Source organism: Cynocephalus volans, chromosome X, assembly GCF_027409185.1.
Source record: "Cynocephalus volans isolate mCynVol1 chromosome X, mCynVol1.pri, whole genome shotgun sequence".
NCBI lineage: Eukaryota > Metazoa > Chordata > Mammalia > Dermoptera > Cynocephalidae > Cynocephalus > Cynocephalus volans.
The window spans coordinates 169,549,098-169,575,904 of record NC_084478.1 but is presented as its reverse complement, the minus strand read 5'-3'; the positions used below and the strand labels follow the sequence as shown (position 1 = coordinate 169,575,904).

At 49.3% G+C, this 26,807-nt stretch overlaps 1 protein-coding gene and 1 pseudogene across 1 annotated transcript; one reads left to right on the top strand and one right to left on the bottom strand.

Moving 5' to 3' along the window:
* Nucleotides 1-2,433: 2,433 nt before the first annotated feature.
* On the bottom strand, nt 2,434-3,404 carry LOC134368562 (olfactory receptor 10V1-like; annotated as a pseudogene).
* Nucleotides 3,405-3,685: 281 nt separating this feature from the next.
* LOC134368561 (olfactory receptor 13H1-like) lies at nt 3,686-18,196 on the top strand. The gene is given in 5 exon segments (XM_063084994.1): nt 3,686-3,759; nt 3,853-4,019; nt 4,127-4,188; nt 15,391-16,371; nt 18,014-18,196. Coding segments are annotated over 5 exon segments (1,467 nt in total).
* Nucleotides 18,197-26,807: the final 8,611 nt, after the last annotated feature.

The window sequence follows — 26,807 nt, the reverse complement described above, 5'->3', positions numbered from 1 at the left end:
CAACCACAATTACTTGAAGTTGATACGACAAGCAAACAGAAAGGACATTGTTGGGGGGAGGGGGGAGGGAGAAGGGAGGGAGGTTTTGGTGATGGGGAGCAATAATCAGCCACAATGTATATCGACAAAATAAAATTTACAAAGAAAAAAAAAACATTTTATTGTGGAAATTACATATCTACACAACAGTAATAATAGTATTGAAAAACAAGTGTACCCTTCATCCAGATTCAACAGCTGTCAGCATTTTGCTAGTTTATTTTGAAAGTAGGGGAGGATTTAGGGATGTGAGCAGTGGGGGTTAATGTTTCTCAAGGTGGGAGAGGAAGAGGCACCCGCCTAAGCTTGCTCCAATAAAGGGGTGCTCACTGCAAGCTACAACGGCTTGGTGTCCCCATTGCCGCCCCCCCCGACCGGGCTGCAGCGTTGTCCAGCCCTGAGGGCAAGTGCAGCATGACGGGGGAGGGCAAGGTGGAAGGGCTCGGTGCTGCCCTGAACTTCGGCGTATCCCCACTGCCACTAGTTTGGCACCTGCGTGCTTGGCTCTGGGCCATGTGTCACTCTCCGTGAATCATCCCATGCAACCCTCCCCACAATCCCAGCAGGTGTGGGACAGTATTGCCCCAGGTGATAGCACCTGGGCCTATGTTTGGGCGTAGCATTGATAGCACTGGGCTGTCTCCAGAAATTTGCTGGTCTGTCTCCCACATTGGTTTGTGAGCTCCCGGGTGGAGCCTGTCATGGATTCTTTCCCATAGCTGTTCTCTTCTTTCAGTGACTTGCCGTGGCCTTGTCAGTGACCAGAGAGCAGGCAGGGCTGGGCACTAGGATAAAGGGCCCACATGTTTCCTACCCTTCAAGATTGGCCGCTGCTATCTAGGAGCGCCCCTCTGGTGGCTCCGAGGGCGGGGTCCTCATCGAGGCACGATGAGGGACGTGCTAGGAGCAGTGAACTGAGGCGAGCGGGCAAGCCTGGAAGTAGCTAATGCTTACGTTTTTGTTTTTGTTTTTTATGCCTCATTTAGGAATGCTTTCTGGGTTCACATCATAAGGAAATGTGTCATTGATTGAACACGAAGTCCGGAGGGAGGTGGTCTTGGTGTCGGTTTAGTTGCTCAGTGGAGGGTCTGTCGGGGCCCTCGGCCCCCTCCTTCTTGACCCTTTTAATTGTGTGTGGGTGCTCCTAGGTTTGGTGCTGGGGATGATTCAGCCCTTCCTAAGAATGACTAGCAAGTAAGCACTGTTTTAGTGCCTAATGGCCCGGCTAATTAGTGAGCTTCTTGAAGGCAGGGACCTTGTCTTAAGCTTTTCTGGGCTAGGCCCAGTGTCTGGTACACAAGCGACCCTCATTCATTCATTCACACGTTCATTCAAGAAATATTTCCTGCTAAGTGCTATGGTGGAGTGGACCACAGGGCTCCCTGGCACTTACCCAGCCTGTGGGGTGGGAGTGGGGTGAGCAAACACTTTCTTGAGATCACTACACCCGACCTTCGTCCCCGAATCGCAGAGGCCTTGGCCCAGGAGGATATTGAAAGTTTTCAGTGCATCAGCAGCTGGGATCCAAAGGTATCTCTGTGCGAGGGCCAAGTGTCAGTTACCATTTGTTGAGCACCTGTTACGTGCCAGGTGCTGGGGTGACAGAGAGTCATGACAGTTCTTGCCTTTAAGGAGGCTCCAGGCCAGTTGGGGGTAGTGGATGAAGCGCACGCACATGGAGCCGTGGAGGAGGGGCCGTCCGCACGGGCTTCGGGAGCAAGTGGACTGTAAGCGAGATTCAAAGGACGGGGAGGCGTGAGCTGGCCCAGAAGCTTAGGAACAGGGCAGATACTGAAACGCCTCAGTGAGGACGGTGAGCGTGTGCAGGGTGCAGTGTGGTGTGGGCAGGTCACAGGCCCTTCAGTGCTGCCGCTGCTAACGCTAATGCTGCCACTTCGGTGTGCAGTGTTGCGTCTTGGCTGACATCCAGGTCACTTTCTCCCGATGCAGGAATTCCGTGTCTGGGCCGGCTCAGCCTTTGCATCCAAACTTTACCTAGTTTGGATCTGGGAGCTCCTTGTATTTCTGTCCCCGCTGGCGTTTTGTCCAGAGAGGTGGCTGGCTTCACGTTTTGTTCGGGTCATGTCACGACCTTCTGCCTGTCCACATGGCTGACAGTGATCCAGGTGGTCCTGGAATTGCCCCTGAGGGGGTGGACACTGCAGAACTGCCCTGTCTCAGAAAACCTCAGGATTCTTCCCTTCTGTCTGACCACAGAAAAGGGGGCAGCGAGTTCTGGCGTGCTGAGAACCATGGCCAAGCACTCAAGGGGAGGTCGGGCCACAGGGTGCATGATCTGAGGACTGACGGGGCTCTTGAAGGGGGCCGGGCTAGTCCTGGTGGCCGCGCCTTACCTTCCCCGTCATCTGGAGCCAGGGTCACCTGGGGCCGGGGTCACCTGGTGCAGGGGTCACCTGCTGCTACTCTTCTTCCGCTGTGGTGCCCCAGGAGGATCCTGAGGGCTCCCTTGACTTCCTTGTTCCTCAGGCTGTAGATCACAGGGTAGAGCATGGGGGTGACATTGGTGTAGGTCAAGGACACGATTTTGTCCTGTCCTTGGGTGTAGCATGAGTGGGGCAAATGTAGATGAATATTGCACAGCCATAGTGCAGGAGAGAGACCAGCAGGTGCCCAACACAGGTGGAGAAGGCTTTGCTCCTGCCCTCAGCAGAGTGGATGCTGAGTACGGCGCTGATAATGAATCCGTAGGACAGCAGGATGAGCACGGACGGGAGCAGCAGGACGAGCGTGCAGACGAGGAAGACTGCCATCTCGTTGGCTCGCGTGTCTGCGCAGGCAAGGAATAGCACCGCAGGGATGTCGCAGAAGAAATGATCGACCTCACGGGACTGGCAGAAGGGCCAGAGGAATATCAGCGTGGTGAGGGTGAGTGAGAGGGCAAAGCCGCCGACACATGCCAGAGACAGCATGTGCAGGCACAGGGCCCTGGTGATAATGAGTGTGTAGCGCAGGGGGTGGCAGACGGCCACGAAGCAGTTATAGGCCATGGCAGCGAGGAGGAAACACTCTGCCCCGCCCAGGGCAACGAAGAGCTGCATCTGCAGGACACAGCCCAGGAAGGGCATCCGCTGGTTCCCGGACAGGAAGTTGACCAGCATGTTGGGGACAATAAAGAGTACATAGCCAATTTGAATGGTAGACAGGTTTCGAAGGAAGAAATACATGGGGGTCTGGAGACAGGAGTCCGTGAGGGTGACGAGCACAATAGTCATGTGCCCCGCTAGGGTGACAAGATGCAGGATTAGAAAGAGTCCAAAAAGGGGGATTTGCAGCTCGGCCAGGTCTCCAAAGCCCAAGATGATAAACTCAGAGCCTAGGGTGTGGTTTTTCAAGCACGTGTCCATCCTGTGTTCTCTGCCGCAGGACTGCTGGCTGGAAAGGACAGCTTTCTAGCAATTCTCCAAGTCACGGGAAACCCTGGAGCCCTTTCCACGCACGGACGGGAGCGCACCCGGCTCACCAGGCCCTGCCAGCTCCTTCCCCAGGCTCGGCCCTCACCTCCGTGCAATTAGCCTCCTGAATTCCGCCCTCTGTTCACCGAGAACAAAGAACGGCTGGTGAGATGCTGCTTTAGTTCCCCGGCTGGGCTCTTACAGAAACAAACCAAGAAGAGCGAGTTGTAAACATGCAGTTGATTTTCACAGGCCCTGAAGACAACCCTCCTGCCAGAGCCGTCCTGCGCTTGCAGCGTTGTCTGCGGTGGGGTCTGGAGTTTGATGGAGACGGGTCTGCAGGATCACTGCTGCTCTAGGGAATTCCTGCAGGGCGTGAGCTCTGGCCAGTTCATCTCAGGCACTTGCGACGTTGCTACCTGCAGCCGAGGGCTGCGAAGCGGGTGCTGGAGAGGAAGGGGGCAGAGCCGGCACGAGCTGCTGCCCATCCTGTGCCTGCACGCCTCAGCTGCAGGGAGGCCCGGCTTTTGTGCCACCCCTTTCCAGACCCCTCCCCTGATGCCCTAGGTGGGCTAGCCCCTTTCCTGTGTCCCCACAGCACCCTGGGCTTCAGCAGTCATATTATGCACCACCAAGGCTGTAATTCTTGGCTTATTCTCCGTGTGCCCCGACAGCCTATGAGCTCCACGGGAGCGAGAAGCGTCTGCCCTCAGCCCCTTCTACAGTGGCTGGCGCAGTTAGCAGGATGCATGAAGGCTCATGGCTCATTTGTGCATCCTCTGCAGCCAGCAGTGTGCGGGCCTTGCGTGAGCAAAGCAGGGGGCACAGGGGTGGGCGGCTCACAGGGTCGGCGCAAATGGGACAGTTAGGACAGTCAGGACAGTCGGGGAGGACGTTTTCTCAGGGCCGTGGGGTCGAGCGCCGGCCGTCCACGCCGTCGGCTGGTCTGCTTCCCCGATTCTGGGGGACGCGTTGCTTCTTCCTTCCCTCGGCAGCACCCGAGTTACAAGGAGCAACCCTGCGATGAGCCTCCAGGTTCTTCCCGTGCATCCCTCCATCACAGCAGTGGAGACGAGGAGAAAGTTTCTAAAAATCCTGCAGATGAAGCAAATCAAGAGTCAACAGGCCTTCAAGGCCCTGTGGAATCCCATTTGTCCCTTAAAGAAGGTCGCTGCTTAGCGACCTGCCATTTCTATGGGGACCACTGAGGCTCAAAGCGCGTTCGGTGAAACCAGAAAACCGTCTGAAGACAGCTCTGCTTACATGTTGCACTAAGTGTCATGTACCTAACAGACACCGGGAGTCTTTGAGCTGAGCAGGTCCCTAGGGGCGACGTGCCCACTCCTCACGTCAGAGCAGATGGTCACAAAGCCTTCTTCCCTGGGTGGCCCGTGCCCTGCTCCTGTCCCCACCCCTGGCCTCTCCCCAGAAATCACAGTAAGCCCCTGCCTGAAGCCCCCTGACCTGACAGAGCCCAAACCCGGGCTTTCCCCTCTGCCATCTCCCCCACCCTTGGTCATGGGAGCCACGGCTGGCAGGACTGGCAGAGAGCAGGGTGGCCAGCTTCCCTTCAGACAGAGGCCACACAGCTGGCGCTCAACCCCTCCCGTGACCCAGCCCAGCTTCCCACCCTCCACGCTCAGCCTTCCCACGAGCCCCTTGTGCCCTCCCTTGAAAATTCTGTCTGTGGGTGAGAACGTGCTTGCTGGGCTCGTGTTTGTCTTCCTCGGACGCTTGCACTCTGTCCCCCCATGAGAATGCTGCAGAAATGTGGGGATTGCTTTGTTTATTTGGTCCCTAAACCTTGAAAATACAGAAAACACGGAAGCAAGAGTGGAAGTCACACACGATCCAAACACTTCAAAAGTGACAGTCGGAGTGAAAGTTTCTGCTCCCTCAGTCCTTCTCTGCACTCCCCGGAGAACCCTTCTTAGCAGTGAGGGGCGTTTGCTCCCCACTTTGTCCTGTGCATAGAAACACAGATTCACGCGCTCACATACACACACATGCGCTCACACACAGGCAGTCACACACATGCACACGTGCACACACATGGACACGTGCACACACAGGCACACGCGTGCACACACACGGACACGTGCACACACATGGACACGCACTCACACACGCACACATGCTTTCACACACGCACACGTGTGCTCACACTCACACATGTATGATTCTCTTCAAAAAGCCTGTGGAAAAGTAGAATTAAAATACAACACAAAACTTTCCATGAACTTTCTGAGGTACACTCTTACCCGCTCACGCATATACACATGCTCAGACACATACACACACAAAGAAACATAAATAAAATGTAACTAAAATGCACTGTCATGTAATCAGTCTTTTATGACTTCGATGCTGAAGTGGCTTCCTGTGTTTCCTTATTACTTTCCATGGTACAAAGCACATCCTGCGGTAGAGCACAGAGCAGCTGCCAGGCTGTGGAGACTGCCAGCATGTCCTTCCCTGCTCGTTTCTTATGTCCCTGAGCACCCATGGAGAAGAGGCCCAGGGTTACCTGGAAGGAGCAGATCCAGTAGCTGAAGGAGAAATGCAGGCAGCAGCCCTGTGGGAGATTGTTCTGGTACCGTCTGCTGTTGGTGAGAACCCAAGAGCGATGAACAGCCCATCCTCAGGGCAGCAGGGGCAGGGCCGCGGGGCCCGGACCTGGCAGCACCACTTCCCAGGACCCAGATGGTGTCTTTACAGCCTGTTTGGACCACAGGGAGCAGCCCTCGGAAGTATAGCTGATGGTTGTTAGGAAGGGAGTGTCCTTAGAGGAGTTCCACGGCCTGTGACTTGCGTTAAGTAGCAGTGAAGGCAGGACTGAGAAAGTCCTAGGAGAGGTCAGGAAGGAGGCCGTACTGGGATCCGCGCACAGAGGGGCGTGCCTTCCCCAGGTCACACAGCTGGACCCAAATCCCAATCCCGATGACTTGTGTTTCGTTCGCAAACCATGGATACAGTTTAGGTCCTGACAATGTTATTTCAGTCAGATCTGCTAAATCTGCAGTCCCCATTGTAGAATTCATTACCATTACATGAATCAGCCTCAGGCTGATTTGAGAGGCAGATAACATACAGGTTTGGCTGGGGTCGAATCCAGGGACCAGTCCTTGCTAGAGAGAAGCTCAAAGTGGGCAATGGAGCCTGTGATTGGGGCATTTGAACCGACAACCCCCCTCCCCCAGTGAGATTCCCTTGTTCTTTGTAAGAACTAGGAGGCTCTCAGGGCCTCCCTTGTTAATATGCAAAATCAGACTCATCGAAGTGGCTTACTTCTCTGAGTGACGTGGGAATGAGAGCAATGGAACCTTGAGAATGCTGCTCCTCAGCTGACCTAACCTCCTGTCTCATGCCTACATCTCCCCAAGGCCAGCATATCCACACCCCGACAACTCCTGATCTAGTTGTAGCGCAGTGTCCAACCTGTACCACAGTCCACATCTCGGTAGAGCAGGGCCACAGTTGCTTCCGTGCAGCCCAGTAAGCTCCATCGTCCCCTGCATTCCAAAATTCACGTGTCACCTACATTCATAAAGCTGCCTCACCTACCAGCTGGTCCTATTGTTCAGAAAAGCCTCCCAGATGCCCTTGCCCTTTCTAGGAATATCAGCGCCCAGGTCAAAGCCATTGCCACATCCTGGAAGTTTCATTCCGTTTCCATTCTTTTTCCTTTTTTAAAGAAAGAAAGGCAAAGAGAGAGAAAAAAGACAAGCAGGAAGACACACAGTAACAAAGAAAGAAGAAAAGAAAGAAAAAAGACAATGAAGAAAAACAGAAAAGGAAAGAATGATGGACAGATACACAGAAATGGAAGGAAGGAAGGAAGGAAGGAAGGAAGGAAGGAAGGAAGGAAGGAAGGAAGGAAGGAAGGAAGGAAGGAAGGAAGGAAGGAAAGGAAGGAAAGAAGGAAGGAAAGGAAGGAAAGAAGGAAGGGAAGAAGGAAGGAAGGAAGGAAGGAAGGAAGGAAGGAAGGAAGGAAGGAAGGAAGGAAGGAAGGAAGGTAGGAAGGAAGGAAGGAAGGGAGGAAGGAAGGAAGGAAGGAAGGAAAGGAAAGGAAAGAAAGAGAGAAAGAGAGAAGAGACAGAGAGAGAACGAGACAGAGAGAAGATCCTGCTGATAGCGAGAACGGCTGCCATATGACAATTGTCCATCCCTTGCAGGGCCAGCACAGTGCTGGGTGCTGGGCTCTAGGCGGTGGCAGGGACAAGGCCCACACCCCAAAGCAGAAAACAGGACCCCAGACTACTCTGCTGGAGCTTAGGATCACTCGCAATCTCCTCTGAATCATTCCAGCCGTTTCTGCCTCTGCCTCCACCACCAGAGGGGCTGCTGACACCAAGGTGGGCGTGTGGCAGTTTTCTAGCCGCTCCACTTTTCTCTTCCTCTTTCCTGCCCTCTGGCCCCCTCTGCTCTTGGCCACAGTTTCGAAAACAGAAGCTCTTCTGTTGGAACGGAGAGAGCGGCCATGGTGACTGCGGGGCTCTCTCAGCAGTGACAGCTCGGGGACCGCCGCTCTCAAAATTATCCAGGTTTTCTGCATGTGGCTCCAGTTGGATGCCAGTTAGATCCCAGTTAGAGACCATGGACTCTGATAGGATTGTGGGCAACACAGAACCGAGTTCTGGGAACATCATGGTACTGGGCCTGGACGTTGGCTTGTCTCCTAAGTTCGGTGGCTGTAGGGCCGGCGTGGATGTTTGTGTGCATCCTATTAACTATCTGGACTCTTTGAAAGGGAAAGTCCTGATTGGGGCCTCAGGACTTCTTTGGTTTCTTAGCTGGCACTTCTGCCCCACGGTGAACTCTGCCCCGCCCCCTTCACCACATTGCCCGTGGGGAGGAGGCCACAGACACCCCCGTAACTGGACACTGAGCTCTGCTCAGTGGAACCGTCTCATGTGTTGGGTGAAAACGTGACGAAGCAATCTGGTTGGCCGTTCTTTTCTCACTTGAGTTCAGTAATTACAGGTTCTCTGTGTGCTGAAAAGGGTAGCTACAGGCTGGCAGGTTAATTTCATTTTCTAGTATTTGGGGCGACCACAAAGAATTGCAAAGTCAGAATTGCCTGAAGGTAGGTACGTGTCAGAGTTTTAGGCTCACCAGGCAGGTGCCCCCTTGCTTTCTTCCCTTAGATGCTGAGACTCCATGGAAAGAGATGGGCACTGCCATGGACTAGCTCTCTGAGGGAAAACGTGCCAGCTAGAGGTCAGGGGGCACTGCTGCCACCACAAGACAGAAAAAGAACCTCTCTGATGCCATCATCTTGGGCTCTTCACAGTTAACCAGATCTCTCAGTTGGCAAAGTTGACCCCAGACAGTATAACCTTTTTCTGTCTCTCTTCATCCCGCCTGGAAGATTGGAGCACAGAGTGTCTGATGGAGCCCTCTTAACTCCCAATACAGGTAGACACCGAGCTTCTTCTGTAACATGAGCAAGCAGATCTACCATTAGGGTTCTATTGGTCAAAAGTAGCAGAAACCGGACGGAATAACCACAAAAAATTCCTTGAACTATTTAAGTCAAGTGCACACTTACGACGGCGGGGAGGGGAGAGGGGTGGAGAGGAACTGGTAAAGGGGCATGAACATCAAGTACAATGTATTTTGAGAAGTAAAATAACAAAAACCCCAAAGTAGCAGAAACCAATTCCAAGTAGCCCAGGAAACCATGGGAACTTGTTATGTGAATACCAGGTTGGGGGTGGGGGCTGTGGTGGGGGTGGGGTAGTTGTCTCCCAGAAACTCAGACAGGAGCAAAGTGGAACCAGAGACTCAGACACCATCAGGACTGCCCCCTTCCCTGTCTTTCATCCCTGTGGATGTGCTTTGCTCTTCCTTTGTTCTGAAGACGTTTAATCTGCACCTTCTGTGGCAAGGGCTGCAAAGATGGCCAACAGCTTCCAGTCCAGGTGTGGGGTAACTTGAAAATCCTCCTGTTATACAACATTCCCAGGACTCTCTCTGTGTCTCAAATATCCACTAAGAGACAGCCAGAAGGGCCTTTTGAATGTGGTCTCCATGCAGTGCATGCCAAGGAGAGAATTTGGAGGAGATGCTGGCAAATGGATGTCAGCCAGTCCACGTGAAGTACATGACATCCATCTCAAGATGCAGTAGTCAATGGAGACCCCGGTCTGTCTAACTCCTTTCTCCGCCTTCCCCCAGTGGTGTGGTCTCAGTGGTAAAAGCTGCCTCAGTGTCACCATGCCCTTATTCCCAGTCACAACCCAGGCCACTAAATGGAAAAACAAAAAAGGAGGGACACGGCATGGAAAACCAGCCTGAGAATAAGGAAATGACCTACCCGAGGTTGACCTGCAAACATATAATGTCATCCTTCCACTCAGTCTCAGTCTTTCTGCACATCCTCTTCAGCCTATGAGTTCTCAGTTGTGGAATGAGCATTTATTGAGTGGTGACAGATGGGCCCCTAGAGCCTGGCAAGGTGCCTGGCACTCCATAGATGCTAAATAAATATTCATTGAATGAATGAATAAAGAAGGCAAAAGGTGCTCATATGGCCTTGGGGGTGAAGGACGGTGTCTCCCAGACGTGAGCATTTATGTCCAGGAAAGGATTTCCCAACGGGATAGACACTGAGTAGGGGTTTGGGAGAGAAGCCAACTTTTGCTAACATGGCTTAAGGTTCCCTGAGGCTTGGGCTGTTCCACAGTCAGGACTTGCTGTCTCTGCAGCCCACAGGGTGAGATAACAGGAAGCCTCTCAATTGAGATTCAGAAATCGCTGTTTAGCATGTCTGCCTGTCTTTTCCTTTCCTTCAGTTCTTTCTCCTCTGGCCAGAGCAGATTCCCTGGACATCTGGATCTTTCCTCCCGTCCCATTTGTGAGCTCGGTGTGCACATTTTGTTTTTTTGTTTTTTAATTTGAAAAACTTTTATTGATTATGCATATTCATGTGGCACAGAGCTGACCGTCAGCAGCTGTGCCCACGATGCGGCGAGCAGATCAGTGCTATCAGCGTGCCCACCACCTGCAACTGCAATTACTCCCTGGGCGTGCACACTTTAAAGTGCAGCAAACTTGCCCTCCAAAGATGCTGCTCCAATGCACACCATCATCAACAGCTCGGCAGTGCTTCTAGCCTCACATCCTGCGCTCAGAAATGTTTTCAGCACTCCAGAAGATGAAAATATCCACCCGTGTGTCTTTCTAGGTGTTTTAGTGTTTCGTTTGTCTACATTTACTCTTTGATCCCCGAGACTGATTTTGGTGAAAGGAGTAAGGTGGGGATCCAATTTCGTGTGGTGCATGTTTTCATGGAGAGCCAGTTGTCCACAACACCATTTATTGAATGTTGTCTTTATCAAATTTAACAAATGTTAAATTTCTCCCTTATCAGACACTAAATTTCCATATAAATTTAAAAAATCGACTTCTGGATACTTAATTCTGTTTCATTGATCAGCCTTCCTATTTCTTCTTCAACACTAAAATTTTCGTGATCACGTTAGCTATTATTTAATTGATATTTCCCAGGACTTATTTCACTGAATTACATCCAACGTCCATGGGAAACATGGTGGGACTGCACTTAAGGGGAGACGAAGAAGCCCTACTGGCCTAGAGTGATAACCCCCAGTAAGTGCTGATACAGGACCACCGTGCTCTGATCCTCATGTCCTGGGACCCACAGGGTGAGCCCGCACTCACGGGAGCAGGGGAGTGTTGGGTTTTTTCCCGCATGGACGCCTGCACTTACAGACTAGTTATAAGTATATTCTCTCAGTTCCTCCTCCAAACCATGAAGTGAGGTAGCTGCTATTATTCGCTCCATGTCAAAGAGAAAACAAATCTAAAGCTGAGAGAGGTTAAGTGTCATAGCTCACCCAAAATTACACAGCCAGGAAAGGGTGGAGTTGAGCTTAGACCTCTGGAGATCTGTCTGGCTCCAGGTCAAGTTCATCCTTGGTCAAGTCACGCCCTCAGTTTTCCTTCTAAGCAGCTGAATTCTAATTCTAAGCGTTGTAAACAGACTTAGTTCTAAAGCTGAATTCTTAATGTCTGCTTCGGATATGTGTCTTCGTTCTCCTATTAGTCTGTGCACTCTTGCTGACCTTTGCCCCCCTGACAGCAGCCAGCACAGAGCCTGGTATAGAAAAGGCAGAAGCCCGTGCGTTGGGCTGTGGGGCAGTAGCATGAACTTATGTGTTGTAATTCTCTGGCTCAAGGAGTAAGTGTGTTTGCTCCATGTTTACAAGTGTGGCTGCCCACAGAGGCCACTCACAGCCTCAGTGATATATATGGTTGGTGCACACCTCTAATTGCTTCCCCTGAGGCTCTCTTGCCAAGATCCTTTTGGATTTCCTCAGTCTCTCTCGGCTTCATAAGGCCCTCAGAGTTAACCCCCAAGGCAGCTCTCCCCTACTCAACCCAAACACAGACTGGAAAGTCGGAATTACTTTCCGGAGCCACCTTGCAAGCCACATGACTCTTCCTAGAGTGTGAGTCTAGCTGGAGTCGTTCCGGGTAGAGCTGACCCTTGTGCGTCCCTAGCAAGAGGACTGGGCTTGTATATTACCCATCCTGGCTTCACTGCATCCCGGAGTCATGGGCAATGGGGTAACAGTGCAGGGCTATCAGATAACCCAGATTCAGGCGGCTTTCTTGGCAAAGCTCAGGCCTCTGCAATCCTTGGCAATCTTGTGCTTCCGGAGATGCCCTCTGCACCTATCCCTGGTGGGCCTCAGAAACTGGGGATCAAGTAGCTAGGAAACGTCGGTATTTATGGAAAAGGAGTAAAATTTAGCCTCCACTCCTGGGAAAGAAGAAATCCTCATCTCTGCCCACGTGTTCACTTTCCACTCTATGGCCTGCTTTTCAGAAGCAGAAGCCAATTGCTGTTCAGCCCCCAGTCTCTGAAGAAGGCATCAGGAAATAATTCATGGGTTGTTGCTGTGCACAGTTCTTAGGTCCTTAAGGCTGTTTTAATTTCTTCTATCGAGCTCCTCACCTCCCTAGTGCTGGGCCCGCGGGCCTCTGAGTGAGGGCAAGGCCTCGCCGAGCTGAGACGGCAGCTCTGCTCCTCCACGAGGGAGACGGCACGTGAGCACTGCAGGCAAGGGAAGACTTCGTGGCCGTCCAAAGGGTCCCTGAAATCGGGCAAACACGTCAGCGTCTGACAAGAGTTACAAACATCTCACCGCGTTTGTCCCAAAGCCGACTTAACCTTGGGGAAACAGAGCTTGGCTCAGAGTCTCAGCAGGAAGGGGCTCTGGTCTGATTCTGTCCAGCACCGTCACTGAGTGTTTGGGCTCCTTCCGTGAAGGGGGCCTGGCTGCAGAGCTGGAAGAAGCTTGGCTGGTTTGAGTCAGCTGCTCCACCCATCTCCCAGGCGTGATTTGCTGACAATTCTGCCTTCCACCCTCGGGGGTGGAGGTGGGGCTGGGATATCATTTTTGGAAATGCATGTCACTCATGGAAGTCTCGGTGAAGAGCACGCGGAGACCTTTCCCTTGCGGGTGGTGTTGACAGTGTCTCAGTGGCGTGGGGTAGATTTGCGTGCAAAGAGGCAGCGTAGGCCACTTTCCTCAGACCTCCAGGTGGAGTCTGCAGAAGAGCAAGATCAGTCCCCTTACTCCAGCACATGTGCATGACATTGGAGTTGGCCCTGACGGCAGCAAGAAGTGACCACCTTCCCAAATGACGAACCCTTTCTGTGCTGGAGCACACTCAGCAGCCTTTGCACCAGGAGCTGTCTGTGGAACAAGCCCTGCCAGCGGCTCGTGAAAATCTGTGTCTGCTCTTCACACCCAGGTATGCACAGGAATATTCAGGAAGGGGTGGCTTTAAATTATGAATATTTACAGGAAAACAGAGATCACATCTTTCCAAGTATTGAAACGGACGAAAAACTTTAATGCCAGTTTTAAAATGTGTGTGTCTGTGTGTGTGTGTGTGTGTGTGTGTTTGTGTGTGTGTGTGTGTGTGTGTGTGTGTTTGAATAGTTTTACGAAATTCTTTGGGAGGGACCCTGCAATTATTAAGCATCTGAAAAGCTGTCTGTGTTATGTGTCTCATTCCTACTTTAGGATGAAAGCTGAAAACCAGCAGGAAATGATCAAGTTGTACTCGAACCAGTGGTTGTCACACTTTAGAGGCATTAGAGACGCCTGCAGAGCTTGTTAAAACAGATCTGTGGGCCCCACTCCCAGAGTTCCTGACTCAGCAGGTCTGGGGTGGGACCTGAGAATCTGTATCTCTCACAACTCCTAGAGGATGCTGATGCTGCCGGTCCACAGACCCTGCTTTGAGAACCTCTGGTCTAACCACATGCATTTTCCTGGTAGCTGAGATGAGCTCCTCAGGAATCGAGTCAGTCCTTTCCTCTCGGTGCCTCCCTCTGTCTAGCGCTCCTCATCCTGTACTGGAATGGCCGGATTTTCTCCCCCCACAGATGGTGAACAGGAACTGGGGTGTTCGCCTTTGTTTCTTCTCTCTCCCTCCGCCTCCCTTTGACCGGCTAGTCCCCACTCATTTGTCAAGTCTCTGCAGAGGTATCACCTCTTTCCTGATCAGAGCTGGTTAGGTCCCCTTCCCGGGTGCTCTTTGTCAGCCTTGACCCTGTCCCCATGTACTACGAGTCACGGTAGAATCGTGTGTTCTTTTCTGTCCCTCCCACCAGATGGTGAACCCCTTGAGGGGAAGGACTGTGTCCGGGAGGTTGCTGGTAGTGAGTCTTGGCGTGAGGCCATGAGGTCTTGGCCTCCATAAACATGGGAATAGAGAAGAAGGGACGGAAGGAAGAGGTACTGCAGAGGAAGCCTCTTCTCAGTGCCTGCTCCACAGTGTGTGTCTGGAAATGCCTAGTTCATTAAATGGACACATTAACAGAGTTTGCTGACTGACGGGGTATGGAGAGTAAGGTGGAGGCAGGATCTAACATTTGGGGAGCCCCTAATATGCGCCAGACTCTGACAGAGACAGCAAAGTTGAAAATGGCAAACTCTGGGGCAAAATCATGGGTCGCATGGTATTTAAGGTGACAGCAGATGCACGAATGGAGACGCACATCTGGAGAAGTGGAACAGGAGCTTCGTTGGTTATAAATCATACGACAGTAGTTAGGAGCAGAGCAAAGAGCACAGACACAGGGGTCAGACACATGCCTCTGGTCAGCTTAGTCGCGTCCAGCAAGCCCCCACGAAAATCTCAGACCTTATCATTCTGGTGGTGCAAGGAAGGTAAATACAAACCTTGCCAGCCAGAGCCCAGGCCAGGCCTGCCAGCCCCGCTCGCCTGCCCACATGTAGGCTAAAGTCAGAAGGGAACAGAGACACCCAGCAGAGCAGTCCTTCGCTGGCCTGCAATGGGTCCCTCCCCTGCATATCCTGACATTCCTACCTTCCCTTTCTCCTTTCTTCTCTGACTTGAGGAGTGACAAGCTGCTGGTTGAAGAGGTGAGAGGAAAGCATTGTGGATCTTTTGGTCTCAGCCCCAGTGTGGGAAGGGACTTAGGACCTTGAGTGTTGACCTCGAGTGAGTACAAGCCAATATTGTCCTGAGGACCTTTCCCTGTGCCGCTACACTGTCATTCTCCTGCCCCTGAATGAAGAGGCAGCCGGTTTCTTCTCGTGGTCAGGCCTCATTTAGTTTGGAGCAGGAGCTCATGGGAAGCTTGCTGGCCAGAAGGCTGGGTGGGTCCTTTGTTCTCTCTTCCTCCAATACTGTGTTCACACAATCCAGGGGTCCCGGTCGTTTTTCCTGGAGGACTGCTTTTTTATTTTCCCCGCAGAGGATGCAGACACGGGCGTGGGTCACTGAAGCTGCTGGCAGGTTAGGGGCTGAAAACTTCAGAGGTGAGCTTGTGTCAAGGGCTGCTGTGCTTTAAGCAACCTGATAGTATACTCGGTGAATTCCTTGCTGGCAAAGAGCTGATTCGTCTGCCTTCTCTCCCCACCTGTAGCTGTGGATAGACGAAATGAATTACCAGGAAATTGGAAACCACACCAAAGTGACCGAATTCGTTCTCGTGGGACTGTCCAAGGACCCCACATCCCAGAGTGTTCTTTTCTGGGCACTAATGTTTCTCTACATACTAACTTTGGCAGGAAACAGCATGATCGTTTTCCTGGTGGGAGTCAGTTCTCAGCTTCACACCCCAATGTATTTCTTCCTTGGCAACTTGTCTTTACTGGGTCTCCTGTTCTCCACAAGTGCTGTACCTCTGATCATGGCGAACTCCCTGCAGAACTATCCCACCATCTCCTAAAGCTCCTGTTTTGCCCAGCTTGCCATCTGAGCCTTCTTGGCACTGGCTGACTGTTTCCTTCTGGCCATTATGGCTTACGACCGATTCGTGGCTATCTCAAATCCACTCAGGTACAACTTGGTCATGTCTTCTCGAGAATGCACTTTAATGGCTTTGGCTGTGTGGGTGACAGCCTTCCTGCTCACTGTCATTCCCATTCTGCTCTTCCCCATCAGTTTCTGTGGGCATAATGCAGTAAATCACTTCTCCTGTGAAGTCCAAGCCATCTTCAAATTGCTCTGTTCTAACACCATTTCCCTAGAGGTTATGATGATGGTATGTGCTGTCATTTCAATGCCAGTACCTTTAACTTTCATCCTTATCTGTTACCTTTGTATCCTCAGGGCTGTCTTAAGAATCCATCCAACTGAGGCTAGGCTTAAGGCCTTTTCCACATGTGGTTCTCACCTGGTCGTGGTCACTATCTACTTTGGGACACTAATATATATTTATATGAGACCACAGGCCAAAAAGTCCCAAGATGGGGACAAAATTGTCTCTATATTTTATGCAGCAGTGACACCAATGCTAAATCCCCTCATCTACACCCCGAGAAATAAGGATGTAAAAGCTGCTCTCAGGAGAGTAACTTGTGGGGCCAAGTCCTCATGCTTCAAGCACACGACAGCCCGCTGGGTGATAGGACAGCACAAATGATTTAGCTGCCCTGGCAACTTCACATCTGTGAGTGGGAGTCCAGAAATGGGAAAGGACTTTCAAAGCATTTGAGAAATGGAAGCAATCACACAAGGACCAGCACTTGATGACATTAAAGTATAAAACTACTATATGTCACGTGCATCTTAAATAAAAATAAGATGCAAGCTATCACGAGAAGCAAAGGTTGCAACACACATAACAAGAAAATAATTAATAGTCTGTGTATATAAAACCTCTTGCAAAGCGTTCAGACAGAAGATAAATACAAGAAGAAAATGGCCAAGGGGCACAAACACACAATTCAGTAAGAGGAAATAATCATTCACACTTATGCAACAACCAAATATCACTTTTCACTGATTAACACAAATGAAAACCATTTATAGTATATAATGTTGGTGAGGATCTGGGAAAATACCATTGGGTTCATGGAAATTGCTACGGCTTTTGGGGGAGGCAGTTTCAGTAGCTGTAAAAACCAAACATTTGGGTGACCCATTTGTTTGGGAAGGTGGCCCTCAGCTAGCAGCAGCCCTGGCCTCTGAGTTTGCTGCTCCGAGAGGCCTAGGGTGGATCTGCAAGCCCGCTGGATCTGAAAATGTCTAACCCTGAGCAAGATGTCAATATCCACTTTTTTCAGACTCCCACAGATGGTACCTTTGAGGTGCTTGCCCCTGTACCCTTCACAGCACTGGGAGAGCCTTCGGGAGAAGGGTGGTTCCTCCCCATCGTGACTCCTCCACTTCCACCCTCTTTATGAGGAAGTCGTAGAATGGGCTCCTTTGAAATGGCACCTTTTTGAAATCCCTGTAGGGACGTGGTTGGTCCTGAATGGGGGTGGTCCTCACTATTTAGAATGGGAGGTATTTTGAGGACCTCTTTAGATAGCTGTGGACTTTCGTCATCAATTCCTGGAAAATGGGAAAGACCCGCTTTGACATCTCACGTCACCATGCCACCTCAATGCATGTACGGCACATAAATGTGGAAGAATTCTTGCTCAAGCATTCTTTGGACGTGTGAGAATTTTGAATAAAAGCCCTAAGTGTTTAGCAGGAGAGCAATGTTTAAGTGAATCACCGTACACCCATAGCATAGAACATCATGGCGCTAGGATGGCCCTACTCCACAGGGGCCTACTCCGTTCCTCTGGGACCAGAAGGTCACCTGGCTACTGAACATGTTCTTTTTGTGATGGTGGAAGACATGCAAGAGGAGTGATCGTGATGCCTCTTAAGGCCTAGGATCAAATGAGCACGTTGTCGCTCTTGTCCCCATTCCGCGAGCGAGCGGTAGCCACGCGGTCAAGCTCAGTATCAGTGGGGTAAGGGAATGTAACCTGTCCCTAGAAGGAAGAGCTTCAGACTCATGCAGCTAAGGCCGTGTCTGAAGGGGAGGACCAGGAATGGGGAATATACTGCAACGACCCCAGAGTGCCAGGCGGTGCGCGGGTGCAGGCAACGAAGCTGGCAATTTTACGTGTGGCCGATGCGTGTGTTGGAGGAAGAAAACTCCAGGCATGTAGCCGACCCTGCCACTGTGGGATGTGCACGTAGCTGGTGGCTCTGGATAGCAGTGTCTCCACCTGTGAGCCCCCGGTGAGCGTGGGTCCTTTCAGTTGTGTCCTGGGTGGCTCGGCGGTGAATACCCACTCATGGCTCGCACGTCTGCTGCTCAAGGCTTCCGAACGTTTGATTTGCAAGCGTTTTCAGGTAGGCCACACGTAGTGGAGCTGAAAGCTGCTTGTGTCTGGGTCATCACGGACCGCGGGGGTGACGGTTGTGGAGAGAACAAGCACTGAGGGGAGTGAGGCAGCGCAGTAGATTGGGGGTCCTGAGTCTCCAGCAGCGCCGACCTCTCATTTTCTCCAGCCGTGCACCACAGTTGATGGACAACAGTGCAGAAAACAGGTGGTCGGGCTCACAGTGGGGTGGGAACTTGTGACTGAAGGTCTAGGCGCACAGCAACCGTGTTCCCAGTGCCTACAAATGTGTCTCGAGGAGGACAAAGGACAGGGGGAATGAGAGTAATGAGGTGCAATAACTAACATACCAGGGGCTATGGGGGATGGGCAGAAACCAGTATGTTTTCCATTTTGCTTGAAAACTTCTGGGAAAAATGGACAGAAGGTAAAAATCATCTCATAATCATGGTTATTTTATTTTATTTAAAATCTTTTCTTTTTTGATTTTATATTTTTATTATGTTTTATTAAAATTATTTAACTGACGAATAAATTTGTATATATTCAAGGTGTACAATGGGGTGATTTAAGTACACATTGTTTAATAATTATCACACTCGACTTAATCGACACATCCATATGCCACCTGTGCAGTACATTAGATGTTAAACAGTCCTAGCCAAACTGTAGGAATCGTGGATGAAGGATATGGTTGATATTTAGTATTCATGAGTGGGAAGTACATAAACCTTTCTGAAGGTGAAATGTTTGAGTAAGAAGAAATTCGGCTGAAAAATCAGACGACGCATTGACATGCATGGGGTTTATAAAATGCAAGGCCTCTTGGTTACCCTATGGAGAAGCGTGTGTGCTCACACATGACTAAAACATCTGCATATCACACTATTCTCAGCAGAACTTGCAAAGCAATTGACACACAGGAAGAAGGACGAGATAGAAGAGAAAAACTTCAGGTGTGTTCGTAGAATGGCTGTATGATGAGGGTGTCTTAGTTCCAACTGCGATAACAGCATACCATAGATAGGGTGGTTTATGAGCAACACAAATTGATACACCTCAGTTCTGGTGGCTGAAGAACAGGGTGATGGTGCCCGCATGGTCGGGCTCTGTTGAGCGCTCCCTGCTTCAGGCTGCAAACTCTCAGTTTCCCATTGGATCCTCACATGCTGGAAAGAGCTAATTAGTTCTATGGCTTCTTATTTTAATGATTATTATTGAAGAATATAAGTGTATTTTTTTTGGCTTTGTTGTTACATATTCACTTTATTCCCGCCCCTCCCCGCTGTTTATTTCTTTGTATATTTATTTATTTATTTTTATTAGCTCCCACAAATAAGTGAGAACATGAGGTATTTCTCTTTCTGTGCCTGGCTTATTCCACTAAACGTAATTTTCTCTAAGTTCATGCATGTTGCTGCGAATGGTCGTATTTCATGTTTTATTTTATTTTAATTATCAATATACAATAGACTTGATTTCCGTGTCTCTTTACCAATCCCTCCTTTTCCTCCCTCCCTCTCGAACCTCCACCCCATCAACATCATATCTGTTCACTTGTCTTAACCAAATCAAGGAAACTTTGTGATGGTTGTGTCTTCTTTCCCCACCCCCACCTCCGTTTGTTTGTTTATTTACTTATTTATTTTTATTAGCTCCCACAAATAAGTGAGGACATGCAGTATTTCTCTCTCTGTGCCTGGCTTATTTCACTTAATATAATTGTGTCTGAGTCCATCCATGTTGCTGTGAATGGCAGTATTTCATTCTTTTTTGTAGCAGAGTAGTATTCCACTGTGTAGATATGCCACATTTTCCTTATCCACTCATCTGATGATGGACATTTGGGCTGGTTCCAACTCTTGGCTATTGTAAATATTGCTGCAACAAACACAGGAGTACAGGTCAGCCTTCGACTTGATGATTTCCATTCCTCTGGGTATATTCCCAGCAGTGGAGTAGCTCGGTCATATGGTAGATCTATCTGTAATTGTTTGAGGAACCTCCATACCATTTTCCATAAAGGCTGCACCATTTTGCAGTCCTACCAACAATGTATGAGAATTCCTTTTTCTCTGCAACCTCACCAGCATTTATTATTCTCAGTCTTTTGGATATTAGCCATCCTCACTGGAGTGAGATGGTATCTCAAAGTGGTTTCGATTTGCATTTCCCAAATGCTGAGTGATGTTGAGCATTTTTTCCTGTGTCTGTTGGCCATTCCTACATCCTCCTTTGAGAAATGCCTATTCAGCTCCTTTGTCCATTTTTTAATTGGTTTACTTGCTTTTTTTTTTTTTTTTGCTGTTAATTTGTTTGAGTTCTTTATGTATTCTGTATAATAATCCTCTGTCAGATGTACATTTTGCAGATATTTTCTCCCACTCTGTTGTCTGTCTTTTCACTCTGTTAATTGTTTCTTTTGCTGTACAGAATCTTTTTAGTTTGATACAATTCCATTTGTTTATTTTTTCTTTGGTTGCTTGTGCTTTTGGGGTCCTATTCATGATGTCTTTACCCACTCCTACTTCCTGGACTGTTTCCCCTATATTTTCTTTAAGGAGTTTTATTGTTTCAGGACGTGTATTTAATTCTTTAATCCATTTTGAGTTGATTTTGCTATACAGTGATAGGTACGGGTCTAGTTTCATTCTCCTACATGTGAATGTCCAGTTTTCCCAGCACCATTTACTGAAGAGGCAGTCTCTTCCTCAATGTGTAGTCTTGGTGCCTTTGTCAAAGATCAGATGGCTGTAGGTCGTTGCGTTGATTTCTGGATTCTCCATTGTGTTCCATTGGTCTGTGTGTCTGTTTTTATAACAGTACAATGCTATTTTGGTTACTATGGCTTTGTAGTATAGTTTAAAGTCAGGTACTTTTATGCCTCCGGCTTTATTATTTTCTTTTCTTGCTCATGATTGCTTTGGCTATTGATGGTCTTTTGTTATTCCATATGAATGATAGGATTGTTTTTTCCAAATCTGAGAAAAATGTCATTGGTATTTTGACGGAGATTGCATTGACTCTGTAGACCACTTTGGGTACTATGGACATTTTCACAGTGTTAATTCTTCCAATCCAAGAGCCTGGGATATCTTTCCATCTTCTTGTGTCCTCTCTAATTTCTCTCTACAGTGGTTTGTCGTTCTCATCCTAGAGATGGGATGGTGATTTTCTATTTCCCCCATTCCAGTCTTTCACGATTTTTGTTGGGTCCATTTTTAGGAGCAAACATTATCTGTGAGCCACATGGTGCCTATGGGTGGAGGATGAAGATGGCGCCCGCGGGAAGTAGGGGAGGCATAACCCAAGATAGCTCCAAAAGGTTTTATTGGTCCTCCAGTATTTCCGCACTCGTGAACCCTGCGTGATTGCTATGCTCAACATGTTAGTACAAAATGCATGCCCGCGTGATCCTTTAATTGATTGGTTAGTTCATGGAAAGCCCCTACTTGCTTGCTTATATAAATTGCAGTGTAAGGGCCATAAAGTGGAACTGCCCTGACAGAACCCCTGCCGTGTCTGAGTGTCTCTTTCACGGGGCTGGGTTGGCGGGCAGCAGGCTCACTTTTCCCCAAGATCCTGCAGTCCCAACACCGGGGGTAACCCTGTCGGCCCCTTCTCCTTCAGGGTCTGCAGGAGGACCCCAGGTGCACCCCCGCAGATTTTAAATCCATGTATTTCAGGCTAAAACTTCCTCTCTCAGGACCACTGCCTTCTATAAGTTTTGATATGCAACACTTTCATTGTCATCAAGCTCTAAATATTTCACAATTTCTGCCATTATTGGCTCTGTTACCAGTGAGATATTTAGGAGGGCATTTTAAGGCTCCAAATACACGTGTGTTTGATTTTAAGCTATCATTTTAAAGTTTGTTTTACATATAATGTAGAACAATGGTTCTATATCCTCAGAGAATGTGTATATATTCTGTACGATCTTGATTCTTTGAAGTTTGTTGAAACTTCATTTGTGACCTAGTTATGTGGTCAAATTTTATGCCTGTCCCACGTGCACTTGAAAAAAGCCTATATTCTCTATGTAGCGGGTCTTTCTGATTGATCTAAGTTTGTTGTTCAATTCATCAATACCCTTACCAATATTTTGTGGTTGGTCTGCTCATTTTTGGTAGATGTGGCTTAAAATTTTTCTCTATGATTGCGCATTTGTTAGTTTCTTCTTGTAATTCTGTCAGCTTTTGCTTTATACATTTTAAAGTTACGTAATTTTGTGCATCTAAGCTCATGATTTTATACTTAGTAGACTATTTCTTCGTTATAATGTAGTGTCCTAATTTCATTGGTAATAATATTTTTTGCCCCAAGTTCTATTTTGCCTGGTTCCATTTCTTAGTATTTCAATGGTATATTTTTTCCATCCTTTTATTTTCAACCTTTTAGCACAGCTTTACTTTAGGTGTGTCTCCTGTGAGCACTATAGGACTGACTTTTAAACAAACTCTGCAGAGACTTCCGCTCAAGATGGCGGAATAGACGGTCCCCAGCCTCACTCTCCCCCACAAAACAATGAATTTACAACTACAAAAATGTAGCATCAGCCAAGCTGGGGCTGCTGGAGTTCACAGGAAGAGGAGGAGAGACATATGGAACTCATGAAGGCAGGAGAGCGCACGAAGAGAGAAAGAAAAAGCTGCCCTCAGTGTTTCAGAACATGGCCACTTTAATGCTGGAGCACATGGATCAGGAGCGGGCTGACGCCACAGCTGTGCCCTTTAGATGGAGTTGCTTGAAGGTGGAAGGGGAGAAGAGGACTTTGGTGGCTCCCAGGACAGCAAGACCACTAAGCGTGTTCCTGTGGACCCACACAGGAGTGAGGAGCCAGAACAACTGAAAAAGGGGAACCACTCAGAGGCCGGTGAGTCATCACAAGGGACAGGCCCAGGACCCATCCCATGGGAAGTGTTTGGAGTATGGGCGGTGGGGGAGACGGGCCCACCAGGGGAACACTGGGGTACAGCAAGGACAGCCGATCTGCCCCTCAATCAGAGCAGGACCACTCAGAGGAGAATGGTCAGGAGTATAGAATTGCATGGGGTGCAGTTTGATGAAAAAACTCAGGCCCTGATCAGAGTTTCTACACAACCCAGGTGCACTGAGAATCTGGAGAGCCGGAAGTACCTATAAGGTCAGCCATTAAACCCTGAGCTGCACAAAAAGCCTTCCCTAGGGAAACAGCAGCAAGGCAGCAATTTACGTCAACCACACAGCTCAAGTACTGGTTCCCACAGGAAGTTCCCATTTTAGAAGCATTCAAAAGACAAAACCTTAGTTCCGGCCCAGGCACACCATGAATGCCTTGGGGCCCACCAAGGGACGTGAGGCATGGAGCCAGGGGCAGGACCCCCATGCACAACAACTGACAGCACCAGCACCTCGGGGCCCCACCCAGAACCTGATGATTGGAGTCAAGGACCGGACCCCACTCCCAGATACCAGCACACCACCAATGCCTAGGTGCCTGCCTGGGGACCCGAGGCTAGCAGCCAGGGACTGGACCCCCTTCCCACAACCAGGCATGCTGTGACAGTGCCTCAGGGCCCCACGTGGGGGTCCAAGGCATGGAGAAGGGGACCAGACTTCCCTCCCTCCACCAGGCACACGACATCAGTACCTTGGGGTCCACCCAAGGACGCGAGGCATGGGGAAGGGGACCGGAACCCCTCCCGAAACTAGGCACACTGCACCAGCACCTTGGGGCCTGTGCTGGGACCTTGAGCATGGAGAATAGGACCAGAGACTCCTCCCACAACCACACACCCCATGCCAGCACCCCAGGGACTTCCTTGGGACCCAGAGCATGCAGAAGGGGACCGGAACTGCTCCCACAACTAGGCACACTGCACCAGTGCCTTGGGGCCTGTGCTGGGACTTGGGGCATGGAGAAGGAGACCAGATCCCTCTCCTACCACCAGGCACACTGCGCCAGTGCCTCGGGTCTGCCCATGGACCTGAGGCATGGAGCTGGGGACCGGATCCCCCACACAACCAGGCACTCTGGGACAGTGCATCAGGGCCCTGCCCATGGACCAAGGCATGGAGAAGGGGACCGGACCCCCATCGCACAACCAGGCACATTGCACCAGTGTCTCAGGTGTGCCCGTGGACCTGAGGCATGGAGAAGGGGACTGGATTCCCCTCCCAAACTAGGCACCCATGCCGCCACCTCAGGGCCCACCCGGGGACCCAGGGTATGGATCCAGGGTTTGCAGCCTGGGACCCGAGCACTCCTCCCACAACTAGGCACCCCGTGCCAGTGCCTTGGGACACACTAAGTGACCCGGGGCATGGAACTGTGGATCAGACACTCTCCACAACCAGGCACACTGCCAGCCCCGTAGAGCAGGCCAAAAACATTTCCTCCATGTGGGTGGCCCACCATAGCTACCATGATAACCATGTCTGCTGCAAAGGAGGCTTGATGCCACAACCACCAAGCAGATGGTCCGCCAGCCACTGGAGTGCCTTGACACAAGGAGAGTCACCAGCAGAGATAAAGAAAGGAGGAGGATGTCTGTCTCTGCAGAGCCCATTTCATGGTGATGGAAGAGACATCTGCTCTGTGATAGTATTGGGGGACCTGATCATGCCTCCCAGCATTGGACAGATCATTTGGGCAGCAAACCAACAGAGTAACCATTGTTCTTTCAGAAGGAGAGAAGAAATCTAGGGTAATTAGAGGGGGGAGGGGGATTGGGAGATATTGGACAAGGCGCATAAAGAATAATTACAATTTGTAACAATGTATATGCTAGAGATACTGATTTGATCCACATATCTCAATGTTGAACCCCGAAATATGTATAATCAGTTTTGATTCAATAAAAATAAAAATTAAAAATTACTAAAACAAACTGCACAATTATTTGTGTCTTTTAGTAGGTGATTTTCATATCTTTATATTTAATAGTTATTGATCTATTTGAATGTATTTTTATGATCTTATGTAGTGGTATCTGTTTAACTTTTTATTCACTTAATTTTGCCACCCTCTGCTTGCTTGGAAGCTATAGTTTCAATTTCTGCAATTTTAGTAATTTCCCTTAAAAGTTTTAACAGATATACTCGGCCATAATTATTTCTAAGGTGATCTTAACTTATTCAGTATTTCTACCCTCCTCTCAAACACGACATGGACCTTGACATAATTTTCCTATGAATCAGACATCTCTCCTCATTTTGTGACTGCTGCTAGAGCTGTATTTGCATGTCTATTTTTTTAAATATTAAAGAATTAGAGTTTCTTCCTCCTGCTCCTCCTCCTGTCACAAGTGAATTGAAATCTCCAGCACATCATAGTTAGCGTGTGTGCCGATCATTGACGCCCTTCCCTCAGGTTCTTATTCCTGACCGAGCGCATCCTGAATGAATCTTTCAATGAAGGCCAGTGGGTGGAAATCCTTTTAATATTTCTGTGTTTGAAAATGTCTTTGTTTTGTCCTTATTCATTCTCTCTCTCTGTATCTCTCTGTGTCTCTCTGTCTCTCTCTGTGTCTCTCTTTCTCTCTCTGTGTCTCTCTGTCTCTGTCTCTCTCTCTGTCTCTCTCTGACTCTCTCTGTGTCTCTCTCTGTCTCTCTCTGTCTCTCTCTGTGTCTCTCTCTGTCTCTCTCTGTGTCTCTCTGTCTCTCTCTGTCTCTCTCTCTGTCTCTCTCTGCGTCTCTCTTTGTCTCTCTCTGTGTCTCTCTCTGTCTCTCTCTGTGTCTCTCTCTGTCTCTCTCTGTCTCTGTGTCTCTCTCTGTCTCTCTCTGTGTCTCTCTGTCTCTCTGTCTCTCTCTGTGTCTCTGTCTGTCTCTGTGTGTGTGTGTGTGTGTGTGTGTGTGAGTGTCTGTGTGTGTGTGAGTGAGTGAGGGAAACTCTTTAATTCGTTTTTGAATACTAAAGTACACAAGTGTGCTCACATTAAACATCTGGGGGGTGTGGTGCAGATTTTTTTGTTGCTTTTTTGTTTTGACTCTTACCCACCCCACCCTCTGGCCCCTGTATCCAACCCCAAGCACAGGTAAATTGTGTTAACACTGTATTTTGTGTACTTCCACATAACCAAATACAGACGTTTGTATACGTACACTTATACAAATACATAGGTATTTTTGTCACTTCTGTTTCATAAAATTGGGCTCACATTACACACATTTTTGACAACTTTTTTCTCACTTAGTCGTTAATGTGAATTTCTCCCAATCAGTTGTCGTAGCTCTGATCATTCTTTTTAATGTCTGCATAGTATTGGAGGGTGTGCACTGAACTATTCCCCCCTGTTGGTCATTCACATTATTTCCAGTTGGTTGCCACTGCGAGAAAAGTGTCAATAAAAATCCTTTTCACGTACATCTTTGTCTTGGGGGCTTTTCTTTCTCTTTCTCTGGGAATAGGTGTTGCCTGCTTGCTTTCCCCAAAAGACTGTGCTCGCTCGTTTCCTCCTGAATGGGCCAGAGCACGTTTTCCACTTTATCCCTGACAGCAATAAGAGTTGCTGGTCTTTTAAATGTTGGCAGTGAGTCTGCACATCTTTTGATGTTTGTTGGCGTTTCAATTTGTTCTTCTGGGACGTGCCTGTCTGCTAAGTGATGCTGGTGCACAGCAGAGGGATAAAAAGAGATGGAGGGCTGCTAACAAGCAGTTAATAGCCGCCAAGAGCAAGGGGGCCTGATGGCAGAGAAGTCAGGAAGAGGACGAGCAGAGTGGCAGGAC